Genomic DNA, 20243 nt, shown 5'->3' with positions numbered 1-20243 from the left:
AGATAAATAAATAAAACTTTATTATTCTCATTTTAAAATTTAAAAAAAAGTTTAATTGTTGTATATGTCTCTATAATTATGTATTTTTTACCCTTTTAATCTTTACAATATTTTTATGTACAATTAAATTTTTATATTTAGTCAAATTAGATCATATTAGTTCATTATATAGATGGGCTTGCAGTGGATTAGAACGGCTCACTTTCGATTAAATATAAGGAATTAATCGATTATACTGACATGTACAATAATTAAAACTTAAAAAAAAAACCTAAAAAGTGAAAGAGCCGCAACCTGATTAGCAGTCTTCGCCCGCTTCTCGTCGTCCGTCTAGATCGCTCGCCGTCGGTACGCCGTCGTCGTTGCATCCGTCCGCTGTCTTCGTGCTTAGAGCTGAAGTAGAACTCTAGTCCGTCGTCGTTATGGCCTTGACGAACTTTGTGGTCACGGTGGCGGCGGTGACTGCCGCGGTGTTGCTCTTCCGCTCGGATGTCAGGCAGTCGGCGAGAATATTTCGCCAGAATGTTCGCCAGATTCGGGTGTGGCTTGAAGAAGAGTCAACCTCCGCCGCCAAGTAAACCCTAATCCTCTTGTTTATTATTGTTATTGTTATTATTTTGAATCCAATTTCGTGTTGGTGGTGAAATAGAATTTTTGATTGATGATTGGCATAGTTCATTCTTGATGAATTGATTGGAAAATTTTGGTTCTTGAGGTCCAATTTTGAATTTTTTTTTTAAAGTTGAATCTTTTTTTCTCTTCATTTTCTTTATTCAAACAAAGAAATTAGTGTGATTTTGTTGATGGTTTTGAACTTTTCCCATCAGATTAGCATTTGAAAAAAATTATTAAACATGTTCAATCCCATGAGCAGGCACTTGTATGGTGTATTAATCTGGATGAGTAGTTAGATGGGCATGAAAGAGTTGTAATTGCTCTTCATTTCAATCTGACGGACATCTGATTTCTATGAAAAGAACAAAAGTGATGCATTTCTTTGAAATTAGTGTTTGATTCCTGTGTAATAGAGGCTTTTCAACCAAATTATGGTAGGCTGAGGTTTTGATTGAATTTGATTGCATAAATGGGAAAAACAACTGCTAATGCTTGCAAAATTAATCCTTTTCTATCTTTCTTCATGTATTTTGGGCTAAATTTAGACTTGAATATGGTTGCAACCTGCTTTGTTTAATAACGGTCATTATATTTTGATTATTATTTATGGTTGCAGTTTCATAGTTCATTGGAAATCTAAAAACCCTACTGTCCTAGTAGTTGTGTTTCTGTGTTGTTTATCTGTTGTCTGTACTGGAGCTATCTTTACAATGAGTTCTTGAAGAGTCTTTCTTTGTTGATCCATTTTCAAATTATTGATTATAATTTACGCTTGTAGTTTTATATATCAATGGAAACTGGAAACTGGAAACTGGAAAACCTTGTTGCCTTAGTAGTTGTGTTTTTGTATTACTGATCTGCTGCTATTTGTTTAATTAGTTTCTTGAAGAGTCTTCTTATGATCCATTTTTAAAGTGTATGATCTGACTATCTATAATTTATTAGTTATTACCCATTGTTTTTGTTTTGAGCAAGCTGGGTAGTATAACATTCTTTGTATTATGTTCTTTAGATTCACTTGCAGTTTTAATAACACTAGAATTTTTCTTGTTCTTTTCATGAAAAGCTTCTCCGTTCAACTTATTACTGATTTTTATTGAATAGTGCTAGACCAATTTTTAGTGTGAATCATGGTCTTATTTGAAAACTGACACCACTTATGATGATTTGATTCATAAAAACTATTTTCATGAGACATTGATAGTTACTTGAGCAAAGCACGCGTTGTTTTTAACTACTTTAACCTATTCATGATTACAGTCAAGCTCCAAATTATGGTCATATTTGGAAACTTACACCACTTATGAGGAATCAAACCACCATCATAAGAGATGGTAATTTGATTCATAAATGTTATTTTCATGATACATTGATAGTTGCTTGAGCAAACGTGCTATGTTTTTTAACTCTTTTAATTATTCATTATTACAACCAAGCTCCAAACAACAAGTCAGGACTCAGGTAAAGTGCACATTGCTGAGTTTGTGTTCAACAACATGCACAAATTTCTCCTTATAACAACAGCACAGAAATGATCAGTTATAAGCTTAGGAATGAATTTGGGATAATCACTTAACTCTAAAGATGCTTGAATTGCGGCTGCTGCTTTAATTGTATGTGTTGGTGTAATTTCAAGCTAGAAAGATTTTCCATACATTCTCTTTTGCTGTTTTTTGGCATTGCTTGAAGTTGAACAGATTATGTTTAGAAGTTGAAAAGGTACTAGGATGAAACAATCTGAGGGAAAAAATAAATAAATAAATAGATCAAGACTATATTCTGATTGAGCTTTTCTGTTACTTTGTAGATTGTTGTTATCTAATTTCTTTGGTCAAATCAATAATCTTGATCTTGTTCATTGGCCTTTATGTATGCATATATCATGAAGTTGCCATTTCTAAGTACTGCATAAATTTCATTGTCAATTTTTTCAGGTCTGCAGAACGAACCCGGCCTAAAGAATTGGACACACAGGTTCCAAAGGAAGAAACCCCCAAAGAGAAGCACTGATGGTTTGTGTTCCTATGTTCTATATATGTTTTTGAGACCTTTCTGTATGCTCGGCTAAGAGTGTTCCAAATTAACCGATGTGGGACTATTGGTTATTCTAATAGCATGTTATGAGGTGTAGGTCTAATTTTTCATGCTTTTTGTTTGAAGAGATGAATAAAAGGATATAGATTCAGAATCCAATATGATTATTTTGTGTCGAAACTACATATTTTTTAATGTCTTCGAGCAAGCATTATCTTTGTAATATATGTGAAACAAATTTTTGAAGTTTGTGATTATATCTGAGTATGTGTATAGGGGAATTACTGTGCATATGGTTTGTCTAATTAATATTTCAGAAATTTACATTTGTTTATGTTTTAGAGTTTCATGCAATTCACTATTTTGATTTGATGATATTATGGATTGGTGAATACTTTAAATGAGTAATGTTTATTTTGAGCTCGTAGTGTCAATATGTGTGTGTGTATAAAAGAAATTTGATAAAATAATGCATTGTTACCTTACAAAATTTATGTGTTACATGAGAAAAACAGTTTTAAATATCCTAATCTCATAATTAATTTAATTACTTTTGTTTCAGGTGGAAAGTATTTCAAATTCATGAGCTTCTTGTGAAACAATTTAAAATCAATTATTAGAATTTTTATCTAATATTTTTTTAACTGTCATTTTGTTTTTACTAGAATGAATCATCTATTAACTTTGTTTGAACCATACTCTGCCTTTGCTAAAAATATAAAATAAAATATCTGCCAGTGTAAGAAAGTAAAAGTTTTTAAGATATTGGAGAAAATTGATTAATATATTAACAATGTGCAAGAAATTAAAAGTTCTTTAGATATTAGAGTAAACTAATTAAATATATTAAAAAATATAATGAAGCAACTACAATTTTTTTATTTTTGTGATAATAATTATATTTGACATATAATTTTGAAATCACAAGGTGATTTTTTTGCTATTTATTTCCTTTAATTAATTTTTTTAGAGTATCAAATCAGTCATTATCACTACTATACTTCACTAGGTAATCTATTTTATTTTTGTCCTTCGTACGGGTAGGTCTTCTCCAATTAGTTTTATAAATATACATAATCTGAATAAGCCATTGCATTGATGTTTGATGTGCTCACAAGCCGGAAATTAATAGAAGATTGGGTTTGAGCTGCCCATAATTGATGATACATTATCACTGCTATTAAATTTTGAACTCAAAATTGTTTAATATCTTACTTTTAATTTTGCATAATGAAGTCAAGTATGGTTAAGATCATGGTCTTCCATTATTTTTTTTTTTTAATGATCTATTTATATTTTTATTCATTTTATTTTTAATGTAAAATACATAACTATTGATGTGTCAAATATTGTTAGCACCCTAATTTTAAAATCAGTTAGAAGTTTATAATTTATAATTTTTAAAATATTTAATTTATGCTGTGGCAACAAGTAAATAATAATTCATTATATTTTTATTTTCAAAAGTTAATTATTTAAAATCATATGTCAAGTGATTTAACTGCAATTTGAGTTCTAATGATGACCAATTACATTTACCACTCAATAATTATATAGCAGTAATTTCAAATATTGCATGATGAGCATGAGTTTGGATGAATGATGAATCATTTTTTTTTAAAAAAAAAAATAATCTTAGTAAAAGTAATTATTTATTTAATTATATTATTTTATTTAATGTACACTTATAGTTGTTACTCTTTAAATCACAAAATTAAACTGAATAAATTTATCTCATTAAAAACATTGTTTCAAAATATGAGTTTAATGCAAAATAACATTAAATGAATGAATTATAAAGTTTTTTTTATAGTTGTATCTTTTATCTTTATTTTTGGATAAAATACTGACATAGTTACTCAATTATTGAGATAATTTTTATTTGAATTATCAAATTATAAGAAAAATTAATTTAATTACCCAACATAACAATTGCAATTATTTTATTTACTAACACCTACACTATTAACAATGTTGTATGACATGACATCTTTAGCCATGTGAAAATGTCAGGGGATGATATTTTTATTTTTTAGTAATCATATGGCAATGCTAATATAGCTAGAAATTGGTGATATATACCATCATATTAGTATGTCGTTAATAGTTAATATATTACAATTGATTGTAATTTTAAAATTAGATTACCCAGTTGTAATTTTTAATAAGTCGATGACCCACTCTCTATTAGCATGATATTAAAGCATGTCTTCAAATATATTTTTTCTTATAAGTTTATATTAAATCAAGGATTTGTGAATTTTTAAATGAGTGCAATGTTAGCATATATAAGTGTGTGTAGTCAACCATTGGATAGCCCAATGGTATGACACCAAAGTATAAGGGGGAGGTCATGGGTTCAAATCCCTCCCCCGACAGTACTGTTTATATACTGTTCACAGATAAGGGGGAGGTCATGGTCATGGTTAACAGATATGGAAGAAAAAGAAAAAACATTTGAAAAATTTCCCCAGTGACTGAGCCCTCTAAAGCAACAAATACAGGAGATAGTCTATCATGATAAACATAAGCAACTATTACAGACAATTGAGACCCTAGAAGAAATTGCTTTGTCTCCTACTACGAAGATTAAAGGCCTCAGTTTTTGCATGACAAAGTTTAGGGGCCAAGATCATCCTGATATTCAAACATGCATATGCAAAGATGGTTTCTCCATTATACAAGCCTCTATCAACCTTCTTGAATGTGAAATATTTTCTGAGGAACTTTCTGTTAATCTTTTATTTGAACTAGGCCTATTAAAAAAATTGATTATCACAGAGGCAAAACAGATGAGGCTCCTATCCCAGTTCCCTTCAAAGTTGAAAACTATTGTTGCCTCACTGATGGAATGTTATACTAAGCAATTTGTTGTGTTAAATTTCATGAGTATCCCTCCTTCTTTCAAAGGATATCCTTCTTATACACAACACTATGTTCAAATCAACATAGTCCATCATGGGAAACCTAAAGTTTATCGATGGGACTCTCAGTCTTTCTCCCAAAATCATATCGACATTCAGACAGAGGAAAGACTTCGACGATGGAGAGCTTATGCACTAGGAGTGGCTCCTAAGGCATTCATGACAAATTATCTTATTGGCGAACAAATCAATCTAAAGATATTCACTTCAGCAAATTCAAAAAGTTATCGTTCTCCATTGCAAGGAACTCTTGTTACAGATCTAGAGCTAACTGATCATTTTAAGAGATACAATGCTAGCTGGTTTGAAACTTCTATTGGAGATAACAAAATTTTTATCAGTGAACTTGATGAAGACTTTTTGGATTACGCCATGGGAGCATATGACTCTGCAGACTTAGAAGCCTTAGACGATATTGGAGAAGCAAACCTAGACAATGCTATGGAAGGATAAACATGATGCTACTTTATTCCTTCTTATCAAGTTTGTACTATGTAAAAATTAAATAATGTTTGCTTGTCTTGCAAGGAAAGAAAAAGCACAGTTTAAAATAGGCTATGATGCCTATTACTTGTACTTTTTCTTACTTTCCAATATTACTGTAATACCATGAACCTTTGGATAATTACTGAAAAAATATATTTAGGGTATTACTACAGTTGCAGTAAGATTTTTCTACAGAGTAATCTTGTTGAGAAACCCCAAGTGGAAAGAATAAGGACCCTAAGTGTAAAAAGTTTTTAAAAAGATTTTTGGGTTAAAGAGTAATAGAAAAAAAGGATTGATATAAAATATTTCTGAAAAATAAAGGACTGAAAAGGTAAGATGGAGGATCTTTTTGAAATATTGTGTTAAAATCCAGGGACCATTGGATAATTTGAAAGGACCTTTTTAAGAATACTATTTCATAATTCAAGGACCATTTTGGGAGTTTTTCAGGGACTTTTTGTAAGAAATTATGTTTTCAGGGACTAAAAAGTGAATTTTGGCTGAAGAGTTAATTGAGAGAAAAAAATCTAGAGCTTGTGTTGTTCATCTTCTTCCCACCATTTTGCTCACGATAACCCGAGAGTTAAAAATGAAGAAATGAGAGAGAAATTAGAGGTTTTTAAAGAGAAAAAAAGCTTGGAGATCGTCGGGAGGGAAGCTCATGGGAGGGATGACTTGGCTTTAGTAAGAGGCTCCTTGTATTATTTTTGGCATGGATGTATGTATGCATGTATATATGTATATATTGGTTATTTGATGAAGAAAATGATAGATTTGAGTAGAAATAATCATGGTTTGTTGTTGATGGATGATGAATGCTTGAAGTTATTTGGAAAAAATCTTGTATTTGAGTTGAAATTGCTTGAAATGGAGGATGAGATTTTTCGGTTTCTTTCGTAGCAATTCATCGTAGTATCGAGATTAGGGTTTAGTTTAGTTAATTAAGTTGATTATTACGATGATTAAGGTGTTAATGATGATGGTTGGATTGGAATTGGTTGGGTTTAGCCAAGTTGATTTGGTTGAGTTGGGCTTGATCAAATCAGTTGAAATGGGTTAGGGTTTGGTTCGAGTTGATTTTTAGGTTAAGGGTTTTTGGACTGAACCAAGTTGGTTCAATGGATTTTTGAATAAGAATTGAATTGGTTCAGCTGGTTCAGATGAAATTGAGTTTGGTTCAGTGCAATTAAGCTTGGTTCGGGAGAATTAAGATTGGTTCAGATTGGTTTAGCTGTGTTTAGTCTAAAGCCGAGTTGGTTTAAATACAACTGAAAGCCAATTGGACTATGCGAGATCGGGTTTTAACCGATTGGAGTGAGTGGGCCCAATAGAGAGTTGATTATTATTTTTTTGTATTTTTCTTTTGAGTTTAAATATGTTATTTATTTTTTTATTATATTATTCTATTAGGTGTTGTTCGGTCTTGGGAGGGAGTTCGAGTCTAGCAAGGAACCCAAGGACACCGAGTGAGTTGGTAGTGGCTATTATTTTTAAATAAATAAATTATTATCATTATTTTGAAATAATTGTTTAATGGCTAGTATTTTGGAAATAAATGTTTAAGTATTTCATTTTATCATGTTTAATTAGCGTATAAAGGTGAAAATATACTTATATTTATTTTTCCTACGATGTGCCATGATAACCCAGTATTGATACATCGGTTTTGTATAATTATACGTATTTGTGAATAGTGGAAATACATGCATACGTGATTTAATTATTCAATTCATGTATTTATTTTTGGATGGGTACATATCTTTGCTTTTGATTTGGAATGATTTGGGAAATCATGTCGGCGTATTAAAAATGTTTTTCTGAAAATGATATTTGTGGAATTGGTTTTCATTCTCGGTATAGGAATGGTATCATGGATCTTTCTTGGTATTATGCATTGTTATACTTTTTGGCATTGGCTTCGTGGAAAAATAATGTTTATTTCCGTGATGTGAATACTTGTCTCGGAAAAGGATCACGTGTTATGATTTATACGAGATGGTATTATTCGTTTGTATTTACTTGATGGTTTGGATGGTGACGGGCTAAGGCCCGACTCTGCGAGTAGTGGGTCCCCAGGGCCGACCTTTAGAGGTGGCGTGGTGGACCCGAGTATTGATTTCTACGAGGGCCGGTTCGGTGGGAGGCGGAGGCCACGGTCGAATATTCATCGGGTAGAGCGGGAGTGCACGGACCGGTGAACCCGATGGGTCAGCGTTAAGGACTTGAGTTCCTTGACGGCTCGAACCTAGCCGACCACGGCGAAGGTTTAGAGAGTTTTCTAGACCATGTTATGCTGGGTGAGTGTTGGGTATTGCTTTATTTTGAATTTGAAATTTATGTTATTTTTGAATTGTGATGAGGGCAGTCTCTCACAAAATTTGTGTTTTCTGAGAAAATCAAATTGATGTTGATCTATGTTGAATTTATGTTTCAAAAGTTCTTTAAAAATGTATTTTGCTAGAATTCTGGTATTTTGGAAAAGTTGGAAAATTATTTGAGAAGTTGGTATTTATATACTTTATATATACTGTATTTAAGTATTTGAAATTATTAAGCCACTACCGACCAACTGAATGTCTTTGTAGACTGCAGGAGGCAGGGACCCTAGATTGCACTGATCGACTATAGAGCTAGTCGAGGTTGAGTCCGGGGATTGCGATGGGTCCTTCTTCCTTTCTTTTTTTATTTATTGTTGTTGTGATCTTGTAGCGGTTGTACCCGCAAATTTGAGTTATTGTATTCATGATATTTATGTATTTGAACCTGTAGTTGGTGTGAAGTTGTAAAATGTGATTTGTAAGTTTGATTTGGTTTTTGAGAGGCGTCAGTTTCCAGTTAAAAGGGATTTTTAACTGATGGGTGCCACATTTACCTCGGTGGAAGGGGTGGGTGTGACAATTACCCCTCTTTGTGATAGAAATTAAGGGGTATTCTAGTCTTTGTAATATCTCTGCTTGTCTATATAAGCAGACTCTTGTATGGAAGATATGTGTGCGAAGTTTTGAATAAAAGCTTGAGTTCTCCAAAGAAATCCTCTTGTGCAAATTTCTAAAAGTTAGTCTCTTTCTTTAGTAGAAGTTAGTAAGTAGTTTAAAATAGTTCTATAATCCCTTTAATTTCTTATATGGTAGCTTAAGTCTCTTTCCCGAAAGGGAAAAGGAGGTTCTGTTAAAATAATCCTTGATGGGTTCTTGGAAAGAATGGGTTTCCTCTAACCATTCCAGTGATATGGTGAAGATAACCACTCCATCGCAGTGAAGAGCAGACATGCTTAGTATCCTGTTATGCTTAAGGTATGTAATCTTTTATTATATGTCTTCTTTGGCTAAAGGACCGGCGAATAAGTACCCGTTGAAAGGCAAGGAAGCCGTGTGAAGGGGAAAAAGTAGCGTATGTATGATGCCAAGGAGATATTATAATAAATGATTTTCATAAACATTAGAAAAACAGGAGAAAAGCTGATGCTTGGTAACATGAGAAGTTGTTATCAGAGGTAAGGAGTGACTAAAGGAAAGAAAAGGAGAGACAAGGATTATTTTAATAGAAATTTTTCTGAGTGCTGAGTAAGGAATTTTCAAATTATGTATCTTCTATTAGATCCTACTGTAATACTAGAGATAGTTTTAATTTCAGCAATAAGAGTAGTTCTTTTTATAGCTATTAAAGCAGCTGTTCCTTTAAATTTCGCTTCTACTATAAATAATCTAGTAAGCAATATAGCTATTACTCTTAAGCTCCTTTGGGTTTCGCTACGGCAATAATCCATGGAACTAGTAGATATGATAATAGATTTAAATTCTGCAAATTTAAATTTGGTTCCTATTATATATAACATAGTAGGATATCTAGTAATTAATTATACGTTCCCTTGGGTTTCGCTACGGCTATAATCCATGGAACTAGTAAGAGTACTCATAGTATTAATTTCTATACTCTTCCTTTTTAGAACTTATATTTTAGCAAGGTTATTATTAACAATAGTCTCTGCATATTTCATCTTAAAATATTTTGTTTAATGGTTTTAGAAGAACTCTATAATTATATTAGAAATATTTATCTTTACAAATATTCCCAATACATTCTAGAAATAGACTCACAGAATAGTTTAAATTTATACCACCAATTAGAATTATTATATCTCATTCTAAGAGAAATTAGAGATAAATATGAAGATTATGGCCCGTACACAAGTACGGAACCTTTAGGTTATAGTTTAGATTGCTCCTAGACTCCTAGGCTCCCCTCTTGTTGCATTTCATAGGCTTCAAGAACGGTAGACTTAAAGAATAATAACTTTTTGTATTCCTCAAAATTTAGTATCAACTCTAGTGAGTAATATGCTTATCATCGTTCTACCATTTATATATTTATTCATTTTATTTTTTATAGAAAATACTTGATGTGACAAATCTTATTAGTCTCCATTATAAATTACATAAAATTTTAAAATTTGATGGTGTGGTAACATGTACACAATAATTGTTATATTTTTTTTTAAAAAAATATATATGAATTAATATGTCAAGTGACATAACTATAATTTGAGCTTAAATGATGGTCAATTTCATTTACCACTGAATAATTATAGAGCAGTAATTTCAACTATGGTATTATGATGAACATAAGTTTAGATGAATAATGAATCAATGATTAAAAAATCAGTCATAGGGATTGTTGTTATTTATTTAACTTAATAATTTTTTTATTTTGTTGATTTTAATGAACACAGAAGGTTATAACTCTGCGGATTACAAAATAAAATTGAATAAATTTACTTCATTAAAAACATTATTTGAAAAATCAGTTTAATATAAAATAACACAAAATGAATAGCAAAGTTTTTATATAGTTGGCAACAACTTCTTCGTCTATTGATATCATATTTTTTATGTAATGCATTTGAGTTTATGCTGAAGAGTCTAGTTTGAAACTCAACTCGCGCAAATGCTCACACAAGGTGAAAAAGCATGTGGTGTTGAGAATAGTAATTTCACATCTGTGCACATCTTTGATTTGTTAATATTTTGTCAAAAAAAGTTTTTATATAATTATATTTTTATATTTAAAAAAATCAATGTTTAATATTAATATATTTGTTGTAGCGATCATAATAACATCATTAGGCTTTTTATTTGAATAATTTTACCAAGACCATCCGAATCATAATTTTTTATTTTTTATTTTTTTTTATAGTTATGACGTAAAGAGAGAAAATGATCAATTTTAATCTTAGATATTTTTTTCAAAAATAATTACTTAATTTTTAACCTAGTGAATTTTAAAGTTAAAGCAAATATTATCAAGTTTTTAGGAAGTAAATAATGGCATTACTCATCCAAACCTTAATGTGAAATATTTATTATCTATATAAATTACATTAATTAATTTGTTAGATTAGATTAATTAAAATGCACACATAACAAATTTTATTTTATTTTTTCTCAAAGTTTGTTATTAACATAAACTAGCGCACTTGTCGACAAATCCAAAAGATCAAACATATGTTAACATGTATCAGCACCGATTCATATCATATTTCATTTATTCTTCCAATCATAGCAGGCCAAATATCCAATTAAGGCAAACCTGAATGAATAGTGAATTTTGGGGATAAAATTAAGATTAAATATATATTACTATTATTAGGTATTGAATCAAGGAAAAAACTGTTGACTTTTGCATAATCATGTTTCCACCTGAAAGCATTTAAGAGATAAAAAAATAATGATAGACTAATTTTTTTATAGAATATTTCTAAGTGATTTTTCGCTATAAATATACAAACAAACGGATATATATATAAATATATATATATATATATATATATAGGCAAACATGAATGGTTTAGAGTATGCATGCTTCTTGCTGGAACAAGTGCTTATATAGATATGGATGAGTTTAATCATAAATATAAGCTTTAAATGACAACGATGAAAGTTAAGGAATCCTCGAGTAGCATATCAAGTTATATCATATTTATAAATTTGACAGACAGGAAGACAGCCTTCTGTCTCAGACACTCATCGATGCACTCTCAAAATCTTCCAGCAATATACCAAGTCATGCCATACTTGCAAACTAGATAGACAAACGGTCTTTGTGTCTTATCCACGGGTAAATATTACTGTTGGTCACCAAATTATACCCAATTATCAGTTTGAATACCACATTTTGATTTGTATCAAAATAATTCCCCAATCTTCATTTCGTTTCAAAAAGACGTTGCTCAAAGATTTCCGATGAGTTTATTCTGACGTGGACACCGGAAATCCAACGTGATTGCCGGATTTCCACATCACCTGCCCAGTGGCATGTGCCACATGGATCATAATGCCACATATGCATTACTAAAGCCATGTCAGCCCCTTTCTTCTTCTTCTTCTTCTTCTTCTTCATCTCTCAAATATGAGAATCTTGATAATCCAAATCTTTCTTCTTACTCCTTTTCATCTCTCACGTTCAAGAATCAAGAGAATCCAGAGCAAGTCTTCTTCTTCTTCCTTTTCATCTCTCAAATCTGAGAATCTTGATAATCCAAATCCTTCTTATTTCTCCTTTTCATCTCTCACATTCAAGAATCATGAGAATCCAAAGCAAGTCCATGGAAACACTAAGGAGAGGAGGGTGCTGAACTGTGAGTGATCTATCTCTCAAAAACAGGAGCGCACTGGAAGGAAAGAAACCACATTGAACTATCAGGGAAGTTAGATAGGGAGGAAGAAAGCCTTATGGCTCTGGACTGGGAGATCAAGATCCTTGAGAAGAAAGCCCCAACATATTATGTATATCTTTCTGATTAGTTTTTCGAGGTTTTTTTGTGCTTTTTAAATTTAAGTAATTACCAAGGTTTATATAAAAGATATTAATATAAATTTTAATGTCTCTTTAACAACTTCACAACACTTTTCACTTTGAAAAGAAAAAAATGTCACGCAAACATTTTAGGGATATTATTAGATCAATAATTGTGCTCAAGGCATATCAACTACATTGAAGTAATTTTACAAAAAATAGACACGATAAGCAAAAAGTAAATGCAAAAAAACAATGTGAATGATGTTCAGCCATCTTCATAACTTTAATTTGTGACGATGTGCTCGTAATTCCCACTGAAGCAAAGCAAGCTTTGAATACAAACTTCAGATCGGTTGCTTTCATAACTGGATCACACCCTCATAGAGCACTTGCAGTTCAGCACATTCTGGATTCTCGGGATTCTTGAATGTAAGAGATGGAGAAGGAGAAAGAAGATGAAGATGAAGATGAAGAAGAAGAAGGGGGTTGAAGTGGCTTTAGTAATGCACATGTGGCATTATGATCCACGTGGCACATGCTACTAGGCAGGTGATGTGAAAATCCGACAACCACATTGGATTGCCGGCATCCACATCAGAATAAACTCACCGGAAACCTCTGGGAAGCATCTTTTTGAAATGAAATGAAGATTGGGAGACCATTTTGATACAAATCAAAATGTGGTACTCAAACTGATAATCGGGTATAATTTGGTGACCAACAGTAATATTTACCCCTTATCCACTCATTGATGCACTCTTGAAATGCTCAAGTAGCATATTAAGTCCAAGGGCGGAACCAAGGGCGGTGAGCTGGGGCTGAAGCCCCCCTCTGCTCCGGTGAGGTTGCTTTCCGGCACCCATGAAGTTAGTTTATATATATATATATTAATGTTAGATATTGTTTTGTTTGTATTTAGTAATCCATAGACGAATATGCAAGCATACATTTCATGCTTGTTTGAGTAATAGCAATGAGATTCCCCAATATCATGCTAAGAATAGCTAGGATTTCAGAAGATGCCATTCATTTGATGAGAAATAAAAGGAATATCGAAAATTCACATGGATGAACCAGATATGGACAATTCCAATAAGATTTCATTTTTGAACAAAAATCCATTTTCAGAAGAGAGATTTCAAGAAATGGCAGATCTATTCACTCTATCAATAATCGAGCCAGATCTGGTGTATCATAGGAGATTTGCCTTTTATATTGATTCCTACAAATTTGATGAAAAAAATTCTTGAATGAGGTATTCAACTCCACAGATGAATCGAAAAAGAAATCTTTATTGGTTCTACCTCCATGTATTGTTAATGTGCTTGAGTGGTTGGTGAGAGTTTGATTATTAGAGCTAATGGTGGATTTAGAGGGGGGCAAGGGTGTGCTCAAGCACCCCCTTGCTCATATATATATATATATATATATATATATTATTACAATATTAATAATTATCATTTGTATGGAAAGTGATATTATTTATTTATTTTTTCAAAATTATACCTATAATATTTAAAATAAATTAAATAAAAATAATAATATTATTATATTAAATAAAATTGATGTTGGGTGACCATAATAAATAATATGGCTAACCAAAAACATGGATCTTCAAATATTTTGTTTTAAAATTTTATATTTAGATATATTTTTTATTGAACTTATCAATACATTATTATCAATTTTTTAGGATATTAATGTAAAAAATATTAATAATAAATATAAAAATAAACCTATAAAAAAATACTATTGCTATTTCAAAATCTCTAAAACCAATCATTGTATTCGTGAGTTTTCTTTCTTTGCTCAATCTCTTCCAACTTTCGAGTTTATATTTTATCTTTCATTATATAGACTTATTATGTATTTTTTAAAATTTATTTTTATATCTGAATTAATTTTTTTAATTTTTGTAATTTTTGTTGTTTAAAAATATTTGATATTTATTAAATAATTATTTGATATCTGTTAAATATTTATTTGACCATTTGTTATGAAAATTGTATAGATTATTTGTTGTGATTATTTAGTATAATATTTATTTGACCATTTGTTATGAAAATTTGTTGTGATTATTTACTATAATAAATTGATTATTTATAGATTATTTTTTAAATAATTGTTGAATAAATGAATATATATTTTGAATTTGTGCAAAGTCATTTTTTTAATTGTATTATTTGTCAATTTAATGTTTAACATTTAGTTAAATTATTTGCTAATTATGTAAATATGATAAGTTTTTTTACACCTAATGAAACCAAAATTTGAAGATGTATGTATATTTTATTTTTGAATTGTTGATTATTATTGTCTCAATTTGAATTAATTAAGTTATATAATATTCCTAAAATTTTTAAATTTAAATTCAGCACCTCCTAAATTTTGTTTCTCGTTTTGCCACTGATTAGAGCCCACTTTGGTTCAATTCCAATGGATTGTAATGTTGAGTTTTTTTATATTTTTTTACTAATTAAAAACAAGTTTTTCTATTTTTAAAAAATTGTTGAAAATTTAAAAAAATTTAAAAAAATTAAGGAAAAAATTAAGTTGATAATGGGTTGCAATATTAAGTTTTTGATACTTTTACTAATTCAAAACAAGTTTTCTTATTTTCAAAAAGTTGCTGAAATTTTAAATTTTAAAAAAATTCAAGGAAAAAATTAAATTGATAATGAGGCATTGAAATTTCAAATTTTCAATAATAATTTAAGAATAATATTACTAAAATTTATAAAAATAATTTAATAATTTAAAAAAAATAAATAAAGTTGATAATGGGTTGCAATGTTAAGTTTTTGATACTTTTAACTAATTAACAAGTTTTCTTATTTTACAAAAAGTTTGCCAAAATTTTAAATTTTATAAAAAATTTAAGGAAAAAAATTAAGTTGATAATGTGGCATTCAAATTTCAAATTCTAAGTTTTTAAATAATATTAATAAAATTTATAAAAATAATTTAATAATTTTTTAAAAAATTAAGTTGATAATGTGCCATAGCAAATATAAATTAGTCGTTATAATATAATAATATACATGTTAGAGTGAATGAATGATTGTTTAGTTGTCTAGTTGAACATAATTGTTTTTTTAAAGTAAGATACATCATGACAAAAATAGTAGTTCAAATTATAGTAATGTTCTTTTTTTTTTCACTAAATGTATATTCAAATTATAGTTATATTATTGAATTATTTTTACTGTAAATAATTATTTTATTTGATAATTTTTTTACACTTTCACTTCAGCCTCCCTACTGGTAAGTTCTGGTTCCGCCACTAATTAAGTCATGCCATATTTATAAAATGAATAAACAAACAAACAACCTCTTGTCTTAACCACTCATCGATGCACTCTATGGAGCATGATGCATGGCAGAAAGGGCATGAGGAGCAAATAACATCCCCAACATGAAGTGCCGTGCCTCAAGGTAGATAGGGCATGCTTCCTCAACTAACAACTATTGATGATGGCGAGTTGTTTAGTCATTCTTATCAAAACCATATCAAGTCTATGAAATGATAGCTAATGGTGACTAGTTTCTAATTGCATACAATACAAGATGACATCCTCTTTTCAAGAGAAGGTATGTATTCTACATTAGAAAAAAGGTTTTCTTTAATTAGCTGAATCTCATACCATATCCCATACGGTATAAAATCCTGGTCAAGTAGAACCTATGACCATATCCTAGAATGTAGAAGGCTGGTATTAGAGCTACAACTGAAGGACATAAAGATTAAAAAGTCTATCGATGATGAATGGCTGAGACACAAGGTTGTCTGTCTGTCCAATTTATAAATATGACATGACTTGATATATTACTTGAAAATTTCTTGATTTTTATATCTATTTTTGTATTTTAATAAAATAAATATTATTCATAAAAAGAGTTGAATTGCTCATATTAAACAAAAACTGTTATAAGTAACTAAATTAAAATATAAACATCAAATATATGTATATATGTATAGAAAAGATTTTCTGTGGACGTGCATACCGTAGCTACAGTAAAAACTAATTCTAGATTAATGAGTTCATTAGTTTTAATTTGATGAAGACACTGAACCTATTTGAAGGGCGTTATTATGGCAAGCGTGCGCAAGAGGATCAGTGCGTGTGCGCGTTCGAGTGTGGCCAAGACTGCACAGAGCCAACGACGACCATCGGTGCAAAACTACTACAGTCGCGCATTTCAAGAAACATTTTGTTGGCTTTTTCTTGAAAAAGGTGTGCACTTTTCCCCTTGCCTTGTTTGTTATGCTGTCTTGTTACACTTTAAACATACATACATTGAACTCTCTTATCATAATTTGATTCTCTTATTTTAAAATATACCCTTATAATTATAACAGCTAAATATCAGGAGGTGTTTGTAATTATTATAAATTTATGGGGTTTTTGAAAAAGTCTCAAAAGTTTTAAAATGAATTTTAGAAATTTAGAGGGGAATTATAAAAACCTTTTTAGTTGTGTAGTTATAAATTATATATAGAGAAAAGGTTCTCGTGGGACGTGCATAGGGCGTTCATGAGAGCTGACTAGAATCTGAGTCATGGTGAGGCTAATCCTGGATTAATGAGTTCATTAGTTTTAATTTTTGTTTTTCTCTGTACATCCCACTTTTTTTTCTGTGATATCGTTTCTTAAGCACGGTAACATCGTTTCATCGAATAGTGTCCGACCATTGGATCGAAATCCAATGGTCCAAAGCAACGTTCACAGATTAAAAAATGCGTGAGCGTGCATGAGGATCGATCCTCATATAGAAAAGGTTCTCCGTTGGCGTGCGTAGGCGTCCAGCGAGAGCTACGAATGCTAAAGCGTAGTTGCGGTGAGAGCTAATCTTAGATTAATGAGTTCATTAGTTTTAATTTTTGTTTTTCTTTCGTGCATCCCATCTTTTCTCGTGCTCATCGTTCTTAAGCAGCGATAACGCTGTTCATTGAAATAGTGTCCGAGCCATTGGATCGAAATCCAGCGGTCCCAAGCAACGTTCATGCAGTTAAAAAATGCGTGAGCGTGCATAGAGGATCGATCCTCATATAGAAAGGTTCTACGTGGGACATGCATAGGCGTCCGCGAGGCTACTGAATGCTAAAGCGTAGGCTGCAGTGAGAGCTAATCCTAGATTAATGAGTTCATTAATTTTAATTTTGTTTTTACTGTGCATCCCATTTTTTACTGTGCTACTGTTCTTAAGCACAGTAACATTGTTTATTAAATAGTGTCTAACCGTTGGATCGAAATCCAACGGTCTAAAGCAACGTTCGCAGATTAAAAATCTGTGAACGTGCATAGAGGATCGATCCTCTTTTATATATATATATATATATATTGGAGGTAAAAGTGAAAATTAATTCATAAAAAGTTATGTTGATGGTAATGCAGTAAATATAGAGAACTCACAATGCGAGAATTAGTATTTTTTTTTGTATAATCACCAAAATAGTTCTTATATTTTCTCTTTCTTTTCTTTTGGTCTTCCTACTCAGCTAGTACATTTACTTTTAAAAATATGCCCATTTAATTAGAAATGCTCCCAACTGGACCATTTTTAAAAGTAGAAGGACTAATTGGGAGCATTTCTAATTAAGAGGGTACATTTTCAAAAATAGAGAGATTAGTCGGGAGCATTTCTGCGTAAAAAGACTAAAAAGAAAGAGAGAGAAAAATACAAGGGCTAATTAAGGTATTATACTATTATACTAAGAGGGTACATATACTTTAATTTTTCATCATCCACATATTTTATATTTAAAAATATCCTCTCCTAAAAATTTAATATTTCCTAATTATAAAATAATAGCCTGTTTCAATTCTATTAATTTATTAAATTTTCCGTACATATTAATCTAACAAATTAATTAAGTTGAAATTATACAAAGAGGTAAGTAACTGCAAGCCCCTCCTAGCTCTTTCAATTTCAAAATAGTTTTTCAAATTTATCAAATTCTCAAAATATTTTTAATTTTCCAATTTTTTTTTTACTTTTATATCTAAATTAAATTAAAATTATACTCCTACTATATTAATTAACCTTAATATATTTAACCTTAATTTATTAAATAAATAAATCTTAATCCCAATGTTTAATGTGTCTACTCATAGCGATTTGACCAAAGGTGGTGTTTTACTCAATGATTTGTGTTATATCATGTTTGGTGACCCACAAATAATAATAAAAAAATTAAATGCCAAATAAGTGAGAATTAAGTATCAAGTAATAGTGATTACATTAAATGATTAATTAAACCAAGTAGACAAAAAATGTCACACCAAGCATCATATCACTTTTTAAAGATCAAAAAGTAGATTAAAAAAAGAAAAAAATCATAATATTCTTTAAAACCACATGATCTTTTTATCCGACATTGAATAGAAAAAGTGCTTGAATAATTATTTGGTCACCTTCAAAGCTTTTGTCTATTTGTTTCCTCATTTACTTTACATTCTTATCTAATCTTATGCATGCTTTGCTTTTCTTGCACTTTTGAGTTTTTACTTACTCTTAATATATATATATATATATAATAATAATTATAATATTAATAATCTTAGAAGAAAATGTTAATTATTGTTTTAAATAAAATGAAGAAATCATAATTTATTTTATAATTAAAATTTACATACAAAGGGGGCTGTAACCACAGAAAATGGTTAAAATCCAATACAACCAGGCTGAGGGAGGATTGGTGTTTTTAATCTTATGTTGTTTTAAAATATTTTTTTTCTTGATTTTTAATTTATTAAATCCCTTTAGATTTTATTGATCAAATATTTGTTTTTAATGTAGCAAATTTCATTCATTTTTAAAAAAAAGAAAAAAGAAAAAGTGAAAGTGAAAAAGAGGGTGTCCAATTTAAATTGTGTGTTGTTTAGTCTTTTCCACTTTTGCTTTTTCAGTTCAAAGTTAGAATGGGGAACTAAATTAAAACATGATGTTTTTAATTTTATTATTGTCTTGGTATTGACATTAAGTTGTGGGTTATTAAGCATAAACAATGTTAAAGGTGTGAATATATCAAAATGATTAAATGTTACTTTTTATGTTAATATACAATTATTTTAAATAATTATTAATATAACAGATGCACTGCAAGTAATATCATTATATTCATATCATTTCTCTTCTATCTCAAGTTTTTCTTATATAAAGTATATAATGCTATTTAATTTTTATGTTTATTATTATTAAAAAAAAATAAACATGTAGTAGGTCATTCCAACTCTTTTCATTGTTTTAAAATCTTTCAAATTTATCAAATCATTCCTGATTTTCAAATTTTTTACTTTTAAATTTGAATTTAAAAAAATTTATAATATTACTTATATTTTATCACCTACGAGTATATTTCATACCGAAGTATTGTCAGTATTT

At 29.9% G+C, this 20243-nt stretch overlaps 1 protein-coding gene across 1 annotated transcript; it reads left to right on the top strand.

Moving 5' to 3' along the window:
- Positions 1 to 247: 247 nt before the first annotated feature.
- Positions 248 to 2906, top strand: LOC120266555. The gene is made up of 2 exons (XM_039274195.1): positions 248 to 574; positions 2550 to 2906. Exons 1-2 carry the CDS (start codon positions 423 to 425, stop codon positions 2623 to 2625), a joined length of 228 nt encoding a protein of 75 aa, XP_039130129.1. The 5' UTR covers positions 248 to 422; the 3' UTR covers positions 2626 to 2906.
- The last annotated feature ends 17337 nt before the right edge of the window (positions 2907 to 20243 follow it).

This window comes from Dioscorea cayenensis, chromosome 8 (assembly GCF_009730915.1).
Source record: "Dioscorea cayenensis subsp. rotundata cultivar TDr96_F1 chromosome 8, TDr96_F1_v2_PseudoChromosome.rev07_lg8_w22 25.fasta, whole genome shotgun sequence".
Classification (NCBI taxonomy): Eukaryota; Viridiplantae; Streptophyta; class Magnoliopsida; order Dioscoreales; family Dioscoreaceae; genus Dioscorea; species Dioscorea cayenensis.
The sequence above is the reverse complement of the archived record's forward strand: the minus strand, read 5'-3'. Positions and strand labels throughout refer to the sequence as shown.